This window comes from Idiotropiscis lumnitzeri, chromosome 11, assembly GCF_059441095.1.
Source record: "Idiotropiscis lumnitzeri isolate Australia: NSW breed Sydney's pygmy pipehorse chromosome 11, RoL_Ilum_1.0, whole genome shotgun sequence".
NCBI lineage: Eukaryota > Metazoa > Chordata > Actinopteri > Syngnathiformes > Syngnathidae > Idiotropiscis > Idiotropiscis lumnitzeri.
In genome coordinates, this window is record NC_142401.1 from 1,594,959 (window position 1) to 1,616,670 (window position 21,712).

Consider the following 21,712-nt stretch of genomic DNA (forward strand, 5'->3'; position numbering starts at 1 on the left):
CGTCCTAAATTTCCCCCCGTATGGATTGAGATTCTGCCGAAAAGCGGGAAGCTGACTGATCGAAAGCGACTTGAGGGAGCGGACGGCGACTCCGCTTGCCTTTTAAGGGATCCGGCCCGGGTGGTTAGCGTTTCAAATTCAAAATACTTTTGCAAATAAAAGTTTCAAGTCAGGACTAGAGCTTCAAAACCACGGTTTCAAAGTTGTGTTTCAAGACAAGGTTTCAAGTTAGAGTTCGGGTTTTAAATTGGGTTTTTAAGACACAGTAGTTAGGGTTTCATGGTCAGGTTTCAAGTCTGGTGGGGCTTTCAAACGTGGGTAAGGATTCAAATTAGGGTTTCAAGATTCACATTAGACTTGCGATCCACAGTTGGGTTTTCAAAGGTTTGGTTTTCGGCGTTGAAATGAACGTTGCATGCTGTGCTTTGGAAAAAGACGGAATGTGAAATGGGACCGTTGCGTAACGGACTGCGTAGTTTATCATGCAAAGGTTTTCCAAAGCAACCTTCAGGATGACCACGACCGCAATTTTGCGCTCAAAGGAAAGAAATGAAAAAAAAAAAGATTTCATCAAAGCTGAAGGATGCGTATTGTTTACTTTGCCGTCGCCTCCCCGTCGAGCAAACCGACTCTTGACCTTTGACTCTTGGCTGATATTTCCTGAAATCAGACGGCGTGTTTTCGATGAAATATTCACGTTGGCATTTCAGGTGCTCAACGCAGGCGTGTTGAAAATGTGATTTTCTTTTGCTTCCTCGGGAAGATTTTCATTCATTCTCTGAACGCCGTCTTGTCTTGCTCACGGGTTTTGGATTCGGGAAAGTCGGGCGGGTGTGGGCTCAAATTCGGGTTTCAAGCCGGGGTTAAGATTTGAAGTTAAGGTTTGAAATCAAGAAGGCTTAGGATTTTACATCACGGAAAAAAAAAATCATCAACTGGTTGCACAAAATAAAACCAGATACAGATATTTTTGTTGTCTAATCATTTGGGTCCAGATACATTTTTGTAGTTGATTTTATTTCACGCAACCAATTTTGAGTTTATTCACCCAAAACTTTTTGGGGCGTACGAATGACGGCGCCGCTTGTTTGTGTTTTGTGATCTTTCAGCTCCTCCAAACAACATCTCAGTGATGGCCGAGAACACGCCGGCGCCGTTCAGTCGATACCAAGCCCAGAACTTCACGCTGGTCTGCACCGCCAAGGGGGGGAAGCCCGCACCTTCGGTGAGTTGGGGGCGGGCCCACAATACCCAAACACCCCACCTCGTTTGTTGTTGCTGTTCACCGGTACTGATGCCGAAATGCCTCGTAAGACATGATCAGAACGACAAAGTCATCCTCCGAGTGTCTTAAAAAGTCAGAACAAGGAAGTGGGAGGACGTCAAGCTTGACGTCACGTCACGCACGATATATTGAAGAAAGGCTCCAAAGGCTTTCCTTCATAATTTGACCCGAAGGAAAATCATTCACATGCTACACTGACTTCTAAAAAAGAATTGAGCGGCTGTGTCATTGCCATGGCAACGCCCAAAATTGAATGTGAGTGCGCGAGAGGAATCAGTGGAGCAGCCGGGAAATCTGCGCCAAAGTTGCTGCTTGGACTTGACGCCAATTTGTATTTCGTGTCTGACGAAGCAGATGTTTCTGGTGAGAAGTGCAAAGTGGCTACTGAATTCATGTCGGCGTTCGGGTTTCAAACTGAGTTGAGAGTTTCAAGTTCAAGTCTCAAATCTGGTTTTGGGGGTTGGCAGTCGAGTTCCAGACATTTTAAAGTTGGGTTTTAAGCCTGGGATGGGATTTAAGACTTAGGTTAGGTTTTGTAATTGGAGTTTCAAACCAGGGGTAAATGTCTTCGGTTGGGACTTCAAATTTTTGGGCTTGGTAATTGTACATTACGGTTTCTAATCAGGGTTTGGCTCGCGATTGAGGCTTCCAAGTCCAGGTCATCCATGAAACGTAAGATCATTGTGACTCCGTCTTTAATTCCGTTGCCATGTCAAATTATTCACGAGTGATTTAGAACCGCCGAATCTTCAATAAACATATACATTAAAATGAAAACAAATTATGCAAAGATGATAATCTTACTGTGTGGCAACATCATCTTCATCTTTATCAGGTACACGATTGCTAAAGTGCGGCGAGTAGATGAGATGCACAAATGGGCCAAGCCGATTCTCCCGAGCGGGGGCGGCCCTGAAGCTGGAGAGGCGCACCCTCCCCCTCCTCTCACCCCCACTCGCCCCCCGCTGGGTCATTAATCAGTGTCCACACATGGGCATGCTAATGCACTCTCCAGCCACAGCGCACGAATCTCCAGCTATTACAAGCCCGACGAGAGGTGAATGCAAGGTGAACGTGATTTCCGTCTCAGGTGCCCGCTCGGTGGGGAAGCTCGCTCCCCCCCCCCCCCTCAAATGGAGGGAGGGGGGAGCGTTTTAAAGCGCCACTCTTGATTTAGACAAGAGGGTGGCACGCTGTGATTGACGTAGCTGAGTTGAGAAAAAAATAAGTTGAAATCAGAATGTTTATTTTTAGTCGACCAGAATGCGCACATTTCAAGCATTAGTAGTCGGCAGCAAATTTCACAGGACGACGTCGTTTCAGATCATTTCATTTTTTAAGTTTGATCTATAAAAGTTTGTGCATTATGAATCTCACCGTGCGTTGTATTTTATAGCTATGATGTTTCCCCCCAAAAAAATCCACTGGTTGCTGAACCTAACCCTGAATTCATCAACATTTCTGTAATAATAATAAAATTATGTTATATTCTTGTTAATATGTTATGAAAACCTGATGTGATAGAGAAAAAAAAGGGCAGATTCGGAATCAGCACGCAAAAAAAAAGAAGTTTACCTTTGTAATTTTGTGAAAATGTTTTGATCTTATTTGTTCGTTTTGCGGGTAACTTCAAGAATGAAAAGGTGTTTGGATCACGATTCATCCTTCTGGTTTGAGCCACTTGGCCACCGGGGGGCAGCATAATGCAGTCATGCAGACACGAATCAACAAGAGTTTAACTCAACCACTCTCAATGAATAATCTGCAGTAATCGTATTTTTTTTTTAATCAATAGAAGTCGTGTTGCCTATCTTGCCCGTCTACGCCCTTTTCCATTAAGTGTTAGCATTAAGCTAGCGGACTTTAACGCTAATATTTCTCAACTCTTTTTCTTGCAGCTTTCAATATTTATGTCAAAGCAAAACTGTTGATTTTGAGCAATCTAAAAAAAAAAAAAAACTTTTTGTGAGCTTTTTTTCTTTCCTTTTTTTAAAATCCAGACCGTGTCATTTCTTTGGTGTGTGTGCATAATGTGCAGACGTAGAAGCCGAAATCGTGCAAGCTATTTGCTGATTGAACAGGGAGCCTTCGACTTGCCATCGAAACGTTTCTATTTTCCGCATTTCCAAGCAAAAAGTGTTATCAGCCAACTTTCAAAATGTGTGCGCACGCCCACGCATCAGTTGGGCGGATAATAAAGACTTTGCGCTGCAACTTTGCAAAAGTCATCCAACTTCATCGAGTGCTTTTGTCGAAAAGCTAATCAGCCAAACATGTTGTTCACTCCATTGGATGTAACACACACACACACCCCCACATACGCACGCTCATCTTTTATTTCCTCCCGTGAGACACAGTGAGTCCTTCACACACAGGTGTTCTCACTCGTACTGGCTGATTCAACCTCTTCTCGCGTTCCGGTGTGTTTTTGTGCGTGTGTGTGTCACCAAAGCGTGAAGCTTTCCCTGCCATCTTACTATTTAACTATATCACATCACACCTCATCCACGTTTGAATTGGAATGAATTCAAGTAGTTTTTAATGAAGGAAAAGTGAGTTTATACGATTAATAATTGCTATTTGGAAAATGACAATGAAGAATTTTGCACTTTCTATTCTATTTTCAATATCACTTAATAATGCGATTCCTTATCGGTTCTTTTATTGAATCTCATTGGGTGAGGGAATGAAATAATACAACCTAGTTTGTGTGCTTTTACGAATGTGTATAGCGGGAATAAAAGTCAAACAAAACGACTTCCTTGTCAAAGTATGTCAACAAACCAAAAAGAGAGAAAAAAAAAAGACATCTGAGTGACTTAGTAACTTAAGCAGTCCCATTCTTATTGGTCCAGTGAAAATGAAATGTTTGAAGACCAACTTGAAACTGAGAACAGCTTTAATTTTTATCATTTCGGAAGGAATTTTGGATCAGAACTCATTCAGACATAAAACAAATCCTTGTTCCATATTAAAGAACAGTTGACCTCGTTTTTGTGCAATATCTTTCGCACGATTATGGAAACACATTTTTTCGAAAGGGCCACCCCACGAGGGAGTCAGGGGAGCCTCCCCGGTGGCAAAGAGGTGAGCATGAGAGCACACCCCCCTCCCCATGACACTTCAACAAATTATTAGCGGAGGTAATTAAACAAAAACTAACATGTTGATTTTCATGACCAGATTTCGCCAGTATGGATTTTTAAACCATTTTAACACAACGCAGACACAGCTGAGGCCATTGTTTTTCCAGTTGTGCCTTTCAGACAAAGCTGAGGGCGGAGTTACAAACGGGAGCTTTGATACCATCTTATCAAAGACAAAAATCAAATGTGAAAGATCCGTACGTTTGTTGTGATAAAAGAGCTTTTTCACCATCGCATGGAAATGATGCCGAGCAGCCTTTCATTTAATAACATAATGATAACAACTTGCGTCCTTCAAATGATGCGTCTCGAGTCATGTGAACAATTTTAGCACCTTGGACGCACGTGCATTGTGCCATCATGTATCACCTGGCAAGAAAAAAATGTGACGCCTTTAGCATAGAGAGCTTGAGTTGCTGCGTGAATGAAAAGCCGGCGGGGTGTGTTCATATGTGCGGACGTGTTGCCAAGATGGCGATGATGTCAGCGCTAATGGCCTCCCAGTGCCTCTCATTAACACGTTCGAAGCGCAAAAGTGTTGCGCGCATTGAAAAACCAGGACCGATAATGTCGCTTTTAAATATGATAGAAAGCCGATGAAGTCGCAAAGAGCTTTTTTTGCTGCCTCTCCTTCCACTGATGTTTGCAGCTTCTACCAAACGAATATAGACGTAAATGCACACAGAAATATGATACACGTCACAAACGACAATAACGCCAACTCAAAACTTTTTGGGGTACTAAAAACTATTGCGCGTTTTTAGCATAAAGTTAGCTAATACGATACAAATGACTGTGCAGGATGCCAAAAAAAAATGTCATTTTCTGTAGCAATGTTTGGGGATGCTAATGGTGGAATGGAATTATGGGAGATTCCTCCCTGCGAGTGTATTGGATTAATCTAATGGTAAATAAGACGTTTAAATATTTATTTATTGGTGCGTGCGGACTAAAATGCCGAGTCCACGCCGCAATGTCGTCGGCTTCTCTCATCTACAATTGACAATATTGATTTATGAGCTCATTTCAATGCAAGGAGCCGGGAAATTCAACTTGAAGTGACGTCGTTTGGACGCGTCACCATTGATCACCTGCCTGTCGCTCTCTCAACTTTTTGGCGATTCGAGGCAGCGTCACAATATAATCAGACATTTTAGAAATATCTTTTGGCTTCTCGTGTTTTCGCATCCTTTTGCATCTCCTTGTCGCTCCGAATACAATTTATGTTCTGCTGCAGTGTACATGAGAGCATTGAGCGTGTGAGTTTTTTATCTTACTGACCTTTCCCAACATCGCATGATGTGCTTTCAAATTAAGCCATTACTGTTTCCTTTGACAAGCTCTTTATAGCTTTGGATTATTTGGAGCCCTTTTGTGACCTTTAAAAAATATACAAGGAATGAAGAAAAATCTCTTTGGACCGATCCAACGATCAGCTGAAATCACACGATCGGTACCGATTTCCGATCAGGCGATCCGATCGGCACATCCCTAATGTCAGGCACGCCTTATCATCCTCCAAGGAAGAAGAAGCTCTGTGCGAAGATGGCGATTCCCCTCCAAAAAGCATTTTCACGATTCACGGAGGCTCCTCGCGACCGCTTCGTCCGCATTATCGTCCGTATTTTCAATCATTTTGTACGGAGAATGTGCTCACAGGAGGCACTGGGAGACGGCGTGTCACCCTGCAGAAAAACGGGAAAACTCCGTGCGGGCGACTCCCTCGTCCCTTGACCCTCTGCGAAGCCTGCCTTCCGCAGTAAAATAATTATCATGCAAGACAACGCAGCAAGCCACACTGCAGAAAATACCATCGGAACGGTAGCTGCCGGAAGTATAAAGAGAGAAAAGAACCTCTCGGTGTCGCCGCTCTCATCCCCTTTTGAGAGGCGTGCCTGGCATGTGCTTAAGATCTGCTGAAGGACAAACCGTTAACATGTTCACAGGCAGCGTCGTTGCATGAAAACGCTGGCAAGGAGCGGCTGATAGCGGCTGCCTGCTGCAGCCCAACAAGACGATAGCGGATGCTGATAACGCGGACAATAAACGTGATCGACAGCGCGGCAGCCCGGTCCGGCGATACGACGCTCGCTCTTCTATGGGACGTTTCAATAACAGTGAAAAAAAAATCGTTCCAAGACGCATCCCTCACACATTATTAACATCACCCGCAGTCATATTGTGCGCCTTCGCTGCGGCTCTTGTTCAATGAAAACAAATGGACGGCGGGCTTGAGTTTGCTTTCAAATCAGCAGCGGTGGGAGGAATGCGCGTTCCATCAAAGTCGTTTGTCGTTGTACAAGCAAACTCATGACTTACGTTTTTTTTAATGGTTCCAAATAAGTCTCCCGATGTTCAATGACTTTGTCTTCTAATTAAATGCGTAAGTGACATGAAGCTTGTGGTGGAAGGTGGGGCGGTTCAAATGTTTCGTAATTCTGACACCACAAAGTGTATTGTGACCAACGCTGCCAGTTTGAAATCATTTCTAAATAGTGTCAAAAATTAAGACATTCTCTCCCTGATTTCAAACACTGTGAGTGTTTTTTTTTACCTTGATTTACTCCATTCTTTCCCTGACGTACATGCAGTTAAAATTGACAACGAGGCACTCTAAAGTGGCCACGCCAGTGCGCACTTCCTGTCCGCAGGCTGGAAGTCATGTCAGATTTTTACAGTTTTCCTTTTTTTTGTCAAAACTAGCTTAAATCCCTTCTTTCCCTGACGTACATGTCGTTAAAACGGACAATGAGGCACTCTAAAACAGTCACGTTCAGTTCTTATATTGTTTAATTCCGACTTTTCTTTCTCCCAATTTGCTATCCTGCCTTTCCCGCCGCTCTCACCGCTGACAACGGGCTGCTCTAAAATGAGCCTTTTCATGTTTGCAGCAAGTATCTGAAGTTATAATGTCGTTAGAAACAATTCTCTAAATTCACTTTATAGGGTTTGTACGTCTGAATTTGCCCTCGCTTAGCCTTTTTTTTGTTTATATTGACAGATAAAGTAGAAGCCGTATTTGTTGTGTTATGTGACTGCGGCGTCGCCCACCTCTGAAAATCATTCACACAGTTTCTGGTTCAAACTGTTTCTTTCTTTTTTTTGTTTGTTTAGTTTTTGGGGCTGCTAGCGTCAATGCTATTAGCAGAGAAGCCGCAAAGTATCCCATCCCGCCTCCCACGGCGGCAGGTAGGGAAGTGGGCTACGTTGTTATCTACAATTTTCTATTTTCAGCAGCGAATTAATGAGACATGTTTGCTAGCTTGCCGCTTTCCTTTTTGTTTTTCTCGTGACAAATTGCATGCTGAATGTCGGAAAATCACACGAGGGGCACGGCGATGTGCCCGTGTCACTGTGGGAAATGTAATGTTTATTTTTTGACACGTTTCACAGTGAGCGACATCCTCTGGCAGATTCATAATCACTTGAGGAAAATTAATCAGTGTTTTCGCTCCTATTTGAAGACACTTTAGTGTTTCTTTTTTTTTTTTTTTTATTGTCGTTGTTGTTATCAACGCCTGTCAAACTCAGATCCACGTTTGGAAAATTAAATTTTTACAGCTCACAGGACTAAACACAAAGTGTACGGGTCATTAGACGGACTTGGAATGATGTCAATATTTAAAAAACACAGTGTGATGGTGCTGCTGCCTCATTTTCTCTGGAACATCCGATCCCCCCCACCCCCGCTAACCGTCTCTTATATTGCCCACTTCTCAAGCTATTCTTTTTTTTTTTTTTTCAAATGAATGAAATTTCCAGAGTGTCCAATATAAGCAGATTCAAAAGATGTTTTCTTTGAGTCCACTTCTGTGGAAACTCATCTCCTCCTAGACACAGCAACCCACCGGTAAGCTTTCGTAAGACTCGCAATCGGAATACGCTCGCTTTGTGACAACCCGGCCAAGAGAAATGAAAAAACAAAACAACGAGCAACAGGGGCACAGGGAACAGGAGTCTGTTGGCTTGCCTTTTACAGCGTAACGTTTTCACAGATGAAAACAAAAACCTTGGGGAAAAAACTCAGTGGGCTGGGGAAAGTAACACAAGTTTTAATAAGAAAAAGTCGTTCACGACTAAGCAGTCGATGGGAGTCGCATAATTTTGACATTTTGACTCATGCGTTGAGAAGAAAACAGCTTCTGATTGTCGTCCACTGTAATAAGGTTCAATCGCCGTTGCGCATCAGTCGCTACATTGGACGCTAGACTCTCGCCCTTTATATTGCCACCTACTGGTCAGTTGTTGTAAGTTCTAAAAAAATAAAAATAAAAAAACTAACTAAACCAGCGGGTTGACGTGTTTGGGATGACACACTAGCGTCCTCTCTTGTGACTGATGAGCAACTTTGACACGAAGAGCCATAAAAGAAAATAGCCATTTTACTGTCGTCAACTGCGACCACAATAAAAAAAAGCAATCTCGCTTTGACAAACCTCGACGTCAAGGTTGACAATTGTATGAGCGCTCCTCTAAAAGTTTTACTTGAGCATCCTTCTTTGACATGTATGAGAGCCACAAATGTTACACAAGCAAATGCAATTATGCACTCGGGAAGAGGAACAAAATCAAAGAGTGAAATCAACACAGCATCCACTTTCCCAAAAGATAATATTTAATAGACGAATGGTGATATATATTTCTATTTGGGTCTGCACAAGCAGGATTTTCATCTGTGCGTGATCTTGTGAATAAAAAGGGGGGAGAACTTCAGGAGGCAACAACAAGATCAGAAAATAGTCTCTCACCTCCAGTTGAAAGATGTTAATCTTTCTATTCTCTTCTATCAACTAACAAGAAATTGTATTTAGGGACAGCTTTGGGAAATGCTGCTGAAAAAAAATGTAGAACACATTCTGTTCAATTTGTTCCCATTTCTCATCGGAAATAAACTTTATGGACAATACCGGCAAAGTCGTACTGTGACAGATACGCCACCGCGAGCTGCTGGCTGTAAACACGGAAACATTTGTCCGTTCCCTATTTGAGATGTGAGAACAACACATTGACTTTGGAGATCAGTCACTGAATCAATTCAACTCCTGAGTCAAGCTACCGATGCAATTTCTGTCTTTTGTACAAGTCGTACAAGTCTAAAAATAAGTTAACGACTTCTGAAAGTTCCATTATGGGCGAGTGAAGGCCGATTTTTTTTTTTCACCAATTCCATCTGGCACGCAAAAAGCAGAAGCGCGTGAGCGCTTCCACTCGGCTAACAGCACATCTCACCGATCTCCCGAGTGGCTCATCTAATGTGTTTGAGGCTTTTTCCCAAGATGCCTTGTTGACAAATCCAAATCCATTTCCAATTGGGCCTCCTGGTCTGTTTGCTAAATAGCCCGCGTCAACTTGCTTCAAGTTGTTGATTCAGAATGGAACTGTAAAACGATCACAAAAATTAAGAAAATTACACTTTTATTTGGATGCGAACACCAACACCTTCCGCAATCAAAGAAATCAGCAGTGTAGAAATAACCGATTTGGACAACACAAAATGTGGTTTTACAGAAAATAAACCCTGTTGTTTTTTTCCTTAACTAACAAACTTGTCATTTCACGGTTTGGTCACTAATCCTGTAATTTATAAAATTACAGACAGGCATTGCTCTCTGTAGGTGTAAAAAGCAGGATTAAAAGGGATGTGACATTCAATCATTGTCAGAAATGACTAAAAGTACTTCTTCAAATTTACATTGTGCAGTGTGCCGCCATTTAGTGGTCAACAGTGGAATCGCACCCAAAATAAACAAGCGGCTGAACAAACTAGCTATAAACTTTGCAAAAACAATCTGTGACCGCCAACATGAAAGCTGAGCGAAAAGCCTTTGTTGTCATCAAAACATCATATCAATGCTATGCTATTAAATAGCATCTTGGTTGCGGTACAAACTTTTAAATAACCAATATTCAAATGCATCAAATATAGAAAGATTTGAGACGTGCGTATTTTCTTTCTTCCCTGCAAGAACGTACATATTATTACCTCAGGATGGTTGCAACAATATTCTTTGTGTCTTTCTTTGAAATTACTTTGCATCACACTGCCCCCTAGAGGCCAAGGTGCACACAACAGAAGCAGCACATACACCTTGCCGTGCGGCGATTCTTCAAAGTAAACAACGACACCCGACTGAAAATGATGCTTGGTGAAATCGTCACAAGGGAGTGATGAGCATTGTAATTTCATTACGCAACTGAAGGAATTCAATTTGAGAAATCCCTCAGAGAAGCCGCAACCGCTTGAGAAGACAATCCACGGCAGGAGAGGTGGCTTAATCTAGTCTAGTCTTTGTGAAATATAAACTAGAAGACGAGGTAGACAGTGGTGCCTTGACATGCGAGTTTCATTTGTTCCGTGACCACGCTTGGAACTCAAAGCACTCAGAACTTAAATAGTCTCGTTCTCCTTTTACATAAATCCGTTCCCGTCCGTCCCCTCCCCCAAGTCGTAATAACATAATTTTAATGGAATTTCAAATTAAACCGTTGGAGCATCGTGATCATTTCATTACGACTCCTTCCGGTGTGCACGTCTTGGCCGCCGGGCAGGAGGCACCGTCAAAGTCTGGCCGACAACAATAAAGAAGACTTCCACAGACTCCCAGCTGTCTTCGGGCAGTAGGCGGGGTCACACCCTGAACGGGTTGCCAGCCACACAAACACAACTACTCACGCTCACACTCATGCCTAAGGACATTTTCGGGTGTTCGTTTAACCTACCGTGCATGTTTCGGGGATGTGGGAGGGAACCGGAGTACCCGGAGAAAACCCACTCAGACACGGGGAGAACAGGCAAACTCCACACACGAAGGCCGGAGCCGGATCGAAGTCTGCACCTCTGCGCTGTGAGGTCATCTTGCTAACCAGTCGTCCACCGTGCCGTATCGCAAAGCACCACTTCATTTGAGGTTTTTTTAACAATATGTGATTAAAATCAAACCAATTTCCATTAAAACTGCAAGAATACTCAAAAGTAAGCACTTCTACTCGGTCTGAAAGAAAGTCGCGGTGTCTCCCGAGTCACTGTGATCGCCTATATCTAAACTTCAGAGAATGTATGTTGCCACGAGCGGCACTTGGCACCTTAAGGGTCGCTGCCTTGAGTGCGAAAGGAGCAATAACGAGCGCAAACAAATATGAGCAGCACCCGGCCTTTAAGGGATTGCCGCCGACGATATGTTTACATTCACATGGAGGGAAGCGCGTACGGTCCCCGGAATGCAATCCAAGCTGACTTTTTGGAGAATGAGTCTTCTTTAATGTGACAAGTCGTTTCTCCCCTTCGGCAGCGGCACAATACTCGCAAGCGTAGTTCATCTTCGCATTACAAGCGTCCGGATCCATACGTATACTTTCCGAGCCCCTGAAGCCTGCCGCCAGTGATTACGTTCACGCAAGATATGCGATGGATTTTTGGGGCAACACTTATCCGTTCCTCTTCTCTTTGTCTGTTTTGTTGCTGTCTTATCAACGAGCTCGTATTTGCCGCATCAAAATCGACATCATTAGCTTGCCAGCCAGGCGGCACATTCACCGGTTCAAAGGCGCTCGCTCCATAGTGCATGTTTGGGTGTTAGTGGCTGCGTTTCCATGGCGACCGGTAACCCCATTATTATTTGCACATCAGGGCATGTGCGAATGACAGCATGAACGCGACTCGTTTACCCGCTCAGTGCTATTATGAGAGACAATGCGAATGTGATCTGCGCCCCAGAACTTTAACATGTCTCTTTGCCTTAACGGGGAAAGATTACATGTTTTTAAGATTCTTCACACATTTCACTTGCTTCCTTACAAGAGAGTGAGTCTCTGGAGTGCTTGCCCACACATCAACGGTGAAATGAAACAACCATGTAGAAGCAGTGTTGTTTTTGGCAGGCCTTTTAGACTTAGTCTTAGTTATTTGGACGACGATGCTTATTAGTTTTTGTCACATTTGGTCATTCCTCTTTGTGATAGTTTTAGTCGACGAAAACAACACTAAGTACTTCATATATTTTGCTATCCGCTTTTTTCTGGGAACACGTTATGTAGAGAACCAGTACGGAGTTTCTCCGCCTATGACTTGGTAGCTCGGCTGGTTGAAGATTACCAACTTTCAAGTCCAACTACATTAAGTGCCCCCGTACCGGCCCACGGCCCGGTTGTTGGGGCCCCCTGCTGGTGAGGAAAAGCAATAACCCAAATAGCTGGATGGTCCCAAATTTTGGGTCTTCGCAGTGGTGGTCCAATCATATTTAGACAAGAGCTTATTTTGTCCAGATCCAAACGAGCGTTGACTAGCCTCAAGGGTATTATCTTCCGCTTTGCCCCAAATGAGACGTGCTGTCGGTCCCTTCACGCAGTTTAGCGCTTTGATGAATTTTCACCGTATGTTTGCTGGGTGGCCAGCAGCTCCAAACAAGTGTTGTTTTGTTTGGAGCTGCTGGCGTCCTTTTCCTCAGTCAGTGGTCCAAAATGTAATTACGGCCCGAGCAAGCAAGCCCTCTTGAAATCATCTGGCATTATTTTTCCGACAAATTAATCATCTTTTTGCGGGCCTCAATAAGCTCAAACGCACCAATTTTTACAAACACTAAAAATGTATGTTTGTATTTGAAGGTTTCCATAACACACACACTTTGCCGTAATTGTTCAATTGTGCGTTTCATGTTGTGTCGAAGGTGTACTTCAAGCGGGATGGTGAGCTGATCGAAGTGATTTCCTACATTCAGCCATCGGCCGGCGATCAGGGCGGCGGCTCGGCGGGGTTCCGAGGAGCCAGGCCGCTCATAAGCCGGGACCTGGACGAGACCAAACTGCAGCGTTCCCTCTCCCTGCTGGACCCCGAGAGCCGTCCGTCGCGTTTGCACACAGAACGGCCGCAACGTGTCCACACTCAGGGCCTGCAGGCCTCGGAGCCCAGCCCCGCCACGGAGGTCATCCCGGAGACGGTGGTGAGCCGAGAGTTCCCCCGTTGGGTCCACAGCACCGACCCGCTGTACTACTTCAGCCACACGCACATCCCGCAAAGCGACGGCTCGGTGGTGGTGCAGGCGCGGCTCACGTGGACCCTTAACCCGCAGCTGGATAACGACGCCCTCTTCAGCTGCGAGGTCAAACACCCGGCGCTGTCCATGCCCATGCAAACCGAGGTCACGTTGGGTACGTTGTGTTCATTTTCTTTTGCATTTCCATTTGTGCTGAACGTGTTAAAAAAAAAGAAATTGCAGTCACATTATAGCTAGAACGTGCACAAAGTACTAATTTGTGGCTTCAAAATGAATATACAGGGAACCCCCACATGTTTATAGTTGATCAATGAATTTGGTAGATTCATGTGGGAACCTTATATTATTCGTTACCTCACCTTTCCGCTATTTTGACCTTAGATTAAAATCCATTTCTAATTTAAACATATTGTTTTGGTGCCATCTTGACACCAAGGAATTATTTTTGAAGTGAGGTGAGGAGCTTCATTTGATCAAACCCAAGCAATTTATTCTTTCTTCCTATCGCGCATTTCACAACAGCTGGATCCGTAACAAAGCACTTTCCATTTGGTGTAATAATAGAACCTAAATTAAAAGACAATCAATAGACACCAGAAGAATAGCAGAACAGTGACATGACATCTTATGTTGAGTCAAAAGCTAAAGAATAAAAACGTGTCTTCAAACGGGTTTTAAAAGTGGCCAAAGAGGCGGCTTGCCCAACATTGAATGGAAGCTCGGGTAGGACCGGCAACAGAAAAGGCACGATCCCCTCTGAAGCTGCACTCAGTCCTCGGCAGCTGGAGCTCGGAAGACGGATCATATGACCCCAATCTTGGACTCTCTTCATCGGCTCCGAGTGCACTTTAAAGATCGCTTTAGGATACTTTTGTTTGTCCTAAAGTCTTGAAATGGCCTCGCCCCAGCGTACCTCTCTGAACTCCTCCACCCCTACGCACCTGCTCGCTGCCTCGGGTCTGTGGACCATCTAAAGTTACAAGTTTTTCTGTGTGGGCATTGAACGAAATACTAATTTCAGGTCAGGAAATGGCTGTGGTTCCATACTGGACAACTGGAATATCAAATTGAGCTCATCAACTGTAGAAACTTTAAGGTTTAAGGTCAAGTTAAAGCTACAAAATCAATGAGAGTAGAATTTAGAACCGAAACAACATTCGAGTAGTCTTCAAACTTGGGAGCCCCGTGAGCCAACCTTGACAGGACTGCACATCCTCACAAAAACAATCGAGTGTGTGCTATCCAGTGCAGCGAGCAAAGCACTGATTTATCTATCGGGGAAACCAAGCAGGCGTTGAAAATGCGAACGTCACAACACAAACGGACCAACTCTTGAGGTCAAGACTCAGCTGTCTACTTGCACCTCAAAGAGACACGGCACTCTTTTGGGGACAAAAAATGGCTTGAAAGAAGAGTGAGGGAGGCCATCTATCCCAAAAGTTGTCAGAACAGATCTGCAAAAACGCCAACTGTAGCGCCGTGTTTTTTCTTGACTCCCGAAGAGACTCAATAATTCAACTCTAACAAGTAACGAAAGAAAAACACAGTTTTGGCTTTCAGGTGCCTCCATGACCTCTGGTACAACTGAATGGAATGCTAACGAAGGCGGTTCCACCAATACGACTGTCATTGACTGGTCGACCGTTGTTTTGCATCCCAAATAAGTAAAAAAGCTTCTTGGTTGGCACGTGCCTCCACCATGGATCCCGAATGCTCGGATCCTGCACTATCCCCTTAGTCCTAGCTTATCTTTCAGCGTACAACGTAAATGGGATAATGGAAGTTAGCATAGACGCTATGCTAATTATAAATCTTCAAAAAACTGTATTCTTCACATTCATATCATATAATTTCCCAGTGTTGGATTTTTTGGCGAGAATTTGTATCCAATCAGAATTGAGCTAGCTTGTGTTGCCAGGCAGATTTCATAGCACCAGTGGCAGATACTATTTGTCCAAGCCTTCAGAGTGAACCGTGCGGGCGTCTGTGCTGTGTGAGTGAACGGGCTCTTTGAGTTGATAGACAGTTGCGATAGCCAATCAGATCGCGAGTTGGTGACAGCAAGGCCGTCTCGCCGGCATCACGTTGAAGGTGACGAGCCCGGTGCGGAATCAACAAATCCACACTGGACCGTCTTACCGATTGAAAATCAAAACTATAATCTTGCTTTTTTAACCCACAATGGCCAAAGAAGGAAAAAGTGTGGATTTGATTGCCGTTTTTCTTGCAAGGCCGTTTTCAAGACGGACCTTTCAAAAGCGAAACTAACTCTCGTGAGTCGAGGTCGTCCAGCACCCAGTAGTGCCCGAGTGTTTGTGTAAATTTCTCCTTTTGCTCATTTCTCTCCCTCTTACAACTGCCTCTCGTCCTCGGAACAACTCAAATTTGACGTTAACTAATTGTGTTGCGGCCGAGCAGATTGGAAATTTAAGTGTGCGGATGCAAAAACAATGAGTGACAGGCCAATTCTCGGCACTGTCGGCTGTCTGTCGCCAGATTAAGTTAACGCCACCACCATTATTGAAAAAGTCAAGCTAAATTAGAGATGAGAGATGAAAATTCAGACACGATTCACTATATTCTCAAATTTGTGCGTCTCAGTAGTTCAGACGATTTTTTTTTTCACTAGCAGGGGCATTTTTGTGAAACTATCAAAAAGAATACATCCAACGAGTCAAACTTTTGGTGGTAAAGTATTGTTTTTTTTTTTTTGTTTTTTTTGGAGATGAACGCACAAACCCCCCTCTGTTTTTTGTCTCAACTGAACACAAAAATGGCTCCCAGCATTTCCAATTAACACTTCAAAGGCGAAACGTTGGCGTCATTCTCCTGCAGACGAGCCTCGTGATGCATGAGAAGCGCGCATAATCGTGCAAAAAGAGACTCGCAGAAGACACACTTTTGTGTATTCTCTCCAAAATCAATAACATAACATCGGAATCACGCTGCCTGCTAATAATGTTTCTTTCTACCAAGCGGGCGCTGGCGCTAACATCTGTTCTTGTTGCACCACTCACGGCTCCAATGTTGTTTTTGAGACGGGTTCACTTTTTTTGTGCGCCAGGCAGATTTGGTGCCAGAGCGCACATGTCCATATCTCGGTAATGAGGCTGTTCCTATCCAGTCGCAATTAGCGCAGGAGGGACACTCCTTTCTCCTGTCGACAGTGAATCCATCCGCACCGACTTGGCAAAAGCAAATTAGGTCTGGCACAATTTGGCATTTCTCTCATCTTCGATCAGTCAGTTAAAAGTTTTGGGGTGATGTTTACAAGGTACTTTTAAAGACTTTTTATCAATCGGATCATTTAGAAACAGCTGATGTCATACACTTGCAATGGTGTTCTTTTTGAGGTAATGTTGGATCCACGCAATATTTTTGACTCTGTGGAACTGGAAATATAAATATAATATAATATAAATCGTTTTTCCAGCGTCTGAATGAATGAATTGTTTTTCGATTAATATTCAAATGCAAAAAAAAAAACAAACACTTCATCAAACTGAAATCCATAGTTTTTATATTGTTGTCACACGTGTATGAAAAGATTTTTTTTTTCATGTTTTCCCGTAAGTCATTGACGCAACTTCAGATGCAGATTTTCCCCCAAATCGTTTTCGTCAATTATTTTTTTTCCCCCATGTTCCGCTTTAGTGTCAAGACGAGCGCCCCATTTGTTCTGAACATTGTCCGAGTCAAGAGCTGAGATGAAATGAATACACTCCTACCGAATTGTTAAATTTTGAGCCCAATTTTAAAAAGTGAGACAAAAAAAAAAAAATTCATCCCGCTTTGGTGTTCCTACGTTGCCTCGTATGCGGTCCAAATCTTAAACTGAGGAAGGTCACTTTGGATTTGGAAAGACGTACATTTCACGTCCGCTTTGTGAATTTGTTGCATGCTCTTCCTTGCTGCAAATCTTTCTTCTGTTTCGATAAATGATTAAATCACATCTAATGGGATGAGATGATTTTATCGTAGTTTATTCATGACAGCAAGAGAGAATTTTTTTTTTTTAGCTCTGTTGTTGCTGCCAGGTCTCACTTTTCCAGCAGGAATCGCATATATCGGGAATAATTCCTGGCGGAGAGCAATAGCTGTCACAGTCCCGCCCACCCCTGAGAGGAGAAATGTAGTTCATCACGCGCAAAACTGAGTCAGCAGCGTCAGTCAGAGCGCCGGCGACATGAGCGGTCTTCACGCAGTGCGGTAAATATTTGAACAGCTCGCTCCCCCCAACATGGATGATTAAACCCATGACAAACCCGCGGAGGGGCGACAAGTTGGGCAAGAACTCTTGCTAAATGTCAACGTAGCTTTTATTTTGACAAGTTGTTTGAAGTTGTTCGTTTATCACCATCGTGTTCCTCATCAGACGTTTGATTTTGGTTTTAAGAGGAAAAGGGAATACGGGATGAGCCGTGGAGTCAGAGCGCATTTGGAATGCCAAACACTCCTCAGCACACTTTCAGCGGAGGAGAAAACAAAACACTTGAGTCACAAAAGAGCAAAGTCTTCTCAGCCAGGTTTGCAGACGTACGGCTTGTTTGACGCTCGATCCAAAATTGCCTTTTTACTGGCTTGCTTGTATACACATTGTCGCATCTCGAAACGGTCTGCTCACCCCACCATGTACAAAATTACTCAACCGAGTAAGACTTTTGTCACGTGCATATTTCTCTCTCTGATCGTTTCCTTCTCAATCTTTTTGCTGGACGAACTTGCATAATAACGTCCTCCACACCGAATTTCCGGGTAAAATGACGTATCGTGCTATTAGAATTAGAATTAGAAATCCCTTTATGCTGCTTTGGGTCAGGAAATGAATCGGTGTGTTCTGTGGCCATAAGTGATAAATCTTTCAGCGATTTAATATCGTCACATGAAACGGAGCGACATTCTGACAAACGAACCACTGTTGTATTCCACGTCTTGAATATTCATGAAGGGCAACGCGCTCGCCATATAAATGGGACGAGAGGCCGACGCCGGCCGGCCGGGCCTCGGGGTGTTGGAAACGAGCGCGTCTCGCTTGTCGGATTGGCGCGCTCGCTCCGGGATTCTGTCCATGAGAGTTTCAGGTCGGCGCCTGAATATTTAAAAGGTGCTCTTTTTTCGTTGAGTCTCGGCGAGCAAAGGTGTGCAATGTGAACGTTGTTACACGGGCAGCGCAAGTCTTATTTCATGCACCGGGTCCAACACGACCTCACGTCGCCGTTGCTTTGCCAGTCAGGGATAATCAAAGAGCAGATGCTCCGCTCCAGATGGCATTGGCATGTGAATAGAGGATGAGAATTTGTGTGTGTGTGTGTGCGTGTGTACACACGTGCGGTTATTTGTGTTAGTTTTGGCCACTCATCAATACGTCTTATCTGGTGGCTTTAGTGTTCCCGCTCGGAGCCGTGAAAGGAATTACATGGCCGGATTCACCTGGATGCAGCCGCCGTCTGATCCAACCGTCGGTCCTTTTTGAATTCTCTCGCCTTCTCTTTCTTTAACCAAGTCGCTCATCCAGTAAATGCGACAGGCTGCCCTCAACTTTTCGGTCTGCAGTGCAGCTGGCCGCACCTGTTGATGTGAAAGCGCACCTGATGCACGGGCAAAAAGTTGTCTTTCGTGCAAGCGTGATGTTGGTCGCAAAACGTTGTTCTGGTACACGGTCGGCATAGACCGTCGTGAGGAATAAATTGAAATGTTTAGGCGTGTAACCGTTAAAAAAGGGCTGTTCCTTCGGTAAATATTGCATATGTGCAGTTTTTTCTTTGCAAATTCATCAAAGCAGAATAAGTTATCTCCCTCTCCTTTATCGTTGGAGTGCTGTGTACATCCGCACTCTTTCAAACCGTCTTCGTCATCACACAAACACGACCGTGACGATGCATATGCAGTACTTCAAAATATTTTTCTTGTAATTTTTCATGATTGCATTTTAGTCAGCCCGGTATCGACCAACCGCCACTTTTAAAATTCCAAATCCATATCTGCCGTCCGAGGGAGTCGTGCCTGACTCTCGGTTGGGAGCCGTTTGGCCTCATGTCCGTTTGGGCGCCTGATGCCCTCATCAAGGGTGGCTGACGTCGCACGCCAACTGTCGCCACTGGACCCAATCCCAGAAATTGGCCATCATCTTTCTTTAACGGCCAAATGCCCGACGGGTTCCGCGTGTGACACTCTGAAAACGGCGACGCTCCTCCGATTGCCAGAAGTCGCCTGTGAAATGCCATCCGTCCTGGGCATGAGAAGACACGGCCAGTCTGGTCACGCGTGCTTCGCCTTTCGCTCGGCTGCCAAGGAAAATATGTTGATGCTTTCTCTCATCTTGAAAATGTCAGGCATTTATCATTTTTATTGGTCAACGTCGCTGTCCTACTTTGGGAGTCCCTTTGCTGATGTGCTTCGGTCTTTTGTCGGGAGTTTGTAAATAATAAACAAGGATTTAGAGAAAACCCTCGCTTATTTGAGGTTCTACTCACAGATTCCTGTTTTGTTCTATTGAACTTATCCGGAGCCGTAAAAACGGCCCTATTTGAGTTTATTTGTTCTCTTTCTCAACTCAACTGTAAGTATAAAGCACCTTAAGACATCCACGGCTGTATACAAAGTGCGAGCGTAAAGGAGTTGTAAAACATCAAACAGTAAAGCGAATTAATGACGAAAACATTAAAAAGCAACAAAACTGTAAAACCAAAAACCAAGTCTCATTCTGAGTCAAAAGCCAAAGAGTACTTTTCTTTTTACGTTTCAAGAAAACTTTTAAAGATGGGAAGCAAGGGGGCTTGGCTAACATTTAGCGGGAGGTCAAAAAGAGGGAGCGCCAACGGAAAAGCATCCATCTCTCTGAGGCTTGGAACGCCACAGTAGGAATGATGTGCTCCTTCTTACGAGTACCAGTCAAGAGGCGAGCGGCAGTATTTTGGAGCCACTGGAGACGCTTGATGGAGGATCGAAGTAATCCAGGAGAGATGTGACGAGGGCATGAATTACTGTTTCAAAGGTTTTTTTATATATATATATGCACAGAGAGAGAGAAAGATGCTGTGTTTTATTGCAAATAAAAGGGTGTAATTGATCTTTTTTTTCCGCCTTGTAGTCTTACAAAAGACATTCATTCATTAGCTCGCATAGCCAGATAAATAGCCGTCCAGTGATTTCATTTATTTGCTTTTATTTATTTGTCCGTTAGTTTCCCCTCATCAATGAAAATAAGCGTCTAATGTGATTTATATTAAGAGCTAAAAGCGGCAAATGAATGGAGGACGAGTGGTGTTATTGATAGCGGGTCCTCAGCTCGACTCTCATCCCTGATTAATTAGTTGATTCGTCTACAACCGCTCGCGGCGCCGTTCGCTTCTTTGTTCATCGGATCACATGACGCTGGACCTGCTCAGACGATATCATGTGGTCACCGGCTCGCCGTGAAAAATCACCCTTTTTGGCTTTTCAAACTTTATGCAAATCATTTTTGTTTTTTTATCAGGACTCAGCACATACGGGACGTATCGTGACCCCGTCTAATTTTGGAATATTAGAAGCGCCGTGCTCCCAGAGCCACATTGTTTTAGCGGGTCCAAATGAAAGCCGCCGAGGAAGACAAGGGAATTAGCTCTCCGAGTGTCCCTTATCTCGCCGCCTCCACACTCCTCCCGCCACGCTCCCATTCTCCTCCGGTAATGAGTATCCACCCAATTTAGTCCCTTTTTTCCTCTCGGAGGGGGAATAAATCCAGCGCCGTTGTTCTGATAAAGGGACCTGCGAGGTACCCTGCCTTTTGCCTGCTGACCTTATTTGACAGGAAATGATATTTGTGTCCTGTGACGGAACAGGTGCTTCTATTCTCCATGCGCAGTGTGATGACCTCTTGTGCTCCTCTTCATTATTTTTTTCTTTTTTTTTATCCCCTTCAGCTGCACCGAAAGGGCCGAAGCTCTTTATGACCCCCAGCAGGGCCAAAGTCGGGGACACGGTGCGCATCACTGTGCAAGGATTCCAGGTAGGACCTCACGGGGTAAGTCTGGGGCGAAACAGAACCAAAGTGAAATAATTCAATCGAATGTGGGCATGGGAGTGGACAATTTCAATTCTTTTTTTTTTCTTTTTTTTACTCTTTTGTTGAACATTGATCATGTTTTTCACAGTCTTATTGTTCTCTTCCACAATGATACGATAGGCCAGCGATTCACAACCTGCAGGCGCCGCGCGGAAACTGATAGAACGAAAGCTACTCGAAAGTGAAAATAAATGTCTTGTAATTGACACACCGCAGTGTTGTGAAAAAGCCTGCCAAATTTTGA

At 44.1% G+C, this 21,712-nt stretch overlaps 1 protein-coding gene across 4 annotated transcripts in view; it reads left to right on the forward strand.

Moving 5' to 3' along the window:
* Positions 1-21,712, forward strand: part of igsf21a (immunoglobin superfamily, member 21a) — a 154,494-nt gene that overhangs the window by 123,434 nt on the left and 9,348 nt on the right. For 3 of the 4 annotated variants that reach the window (XM_088309836.1, XM_088309837.1, XM_088309834.1), the window contains 3 exons: positions 1,110-1,225; positions 13,095-13,575; positions 21,326-21,426. In XM_088309836.1, the coding sequence (XP_088165962.1) occupies positions 1,110-1,225; positions 13,095-13,575; positions 21,326-21,426 (698 nt within the window). The remainder of the gene's footprint in view (positions 1-1,109; positions 1,226-13,094; positions 13,576-21,325; positions 21,427-21,712) is intronic. The other variant, XM_088309835.1, reaches the window with a different exon arrangement.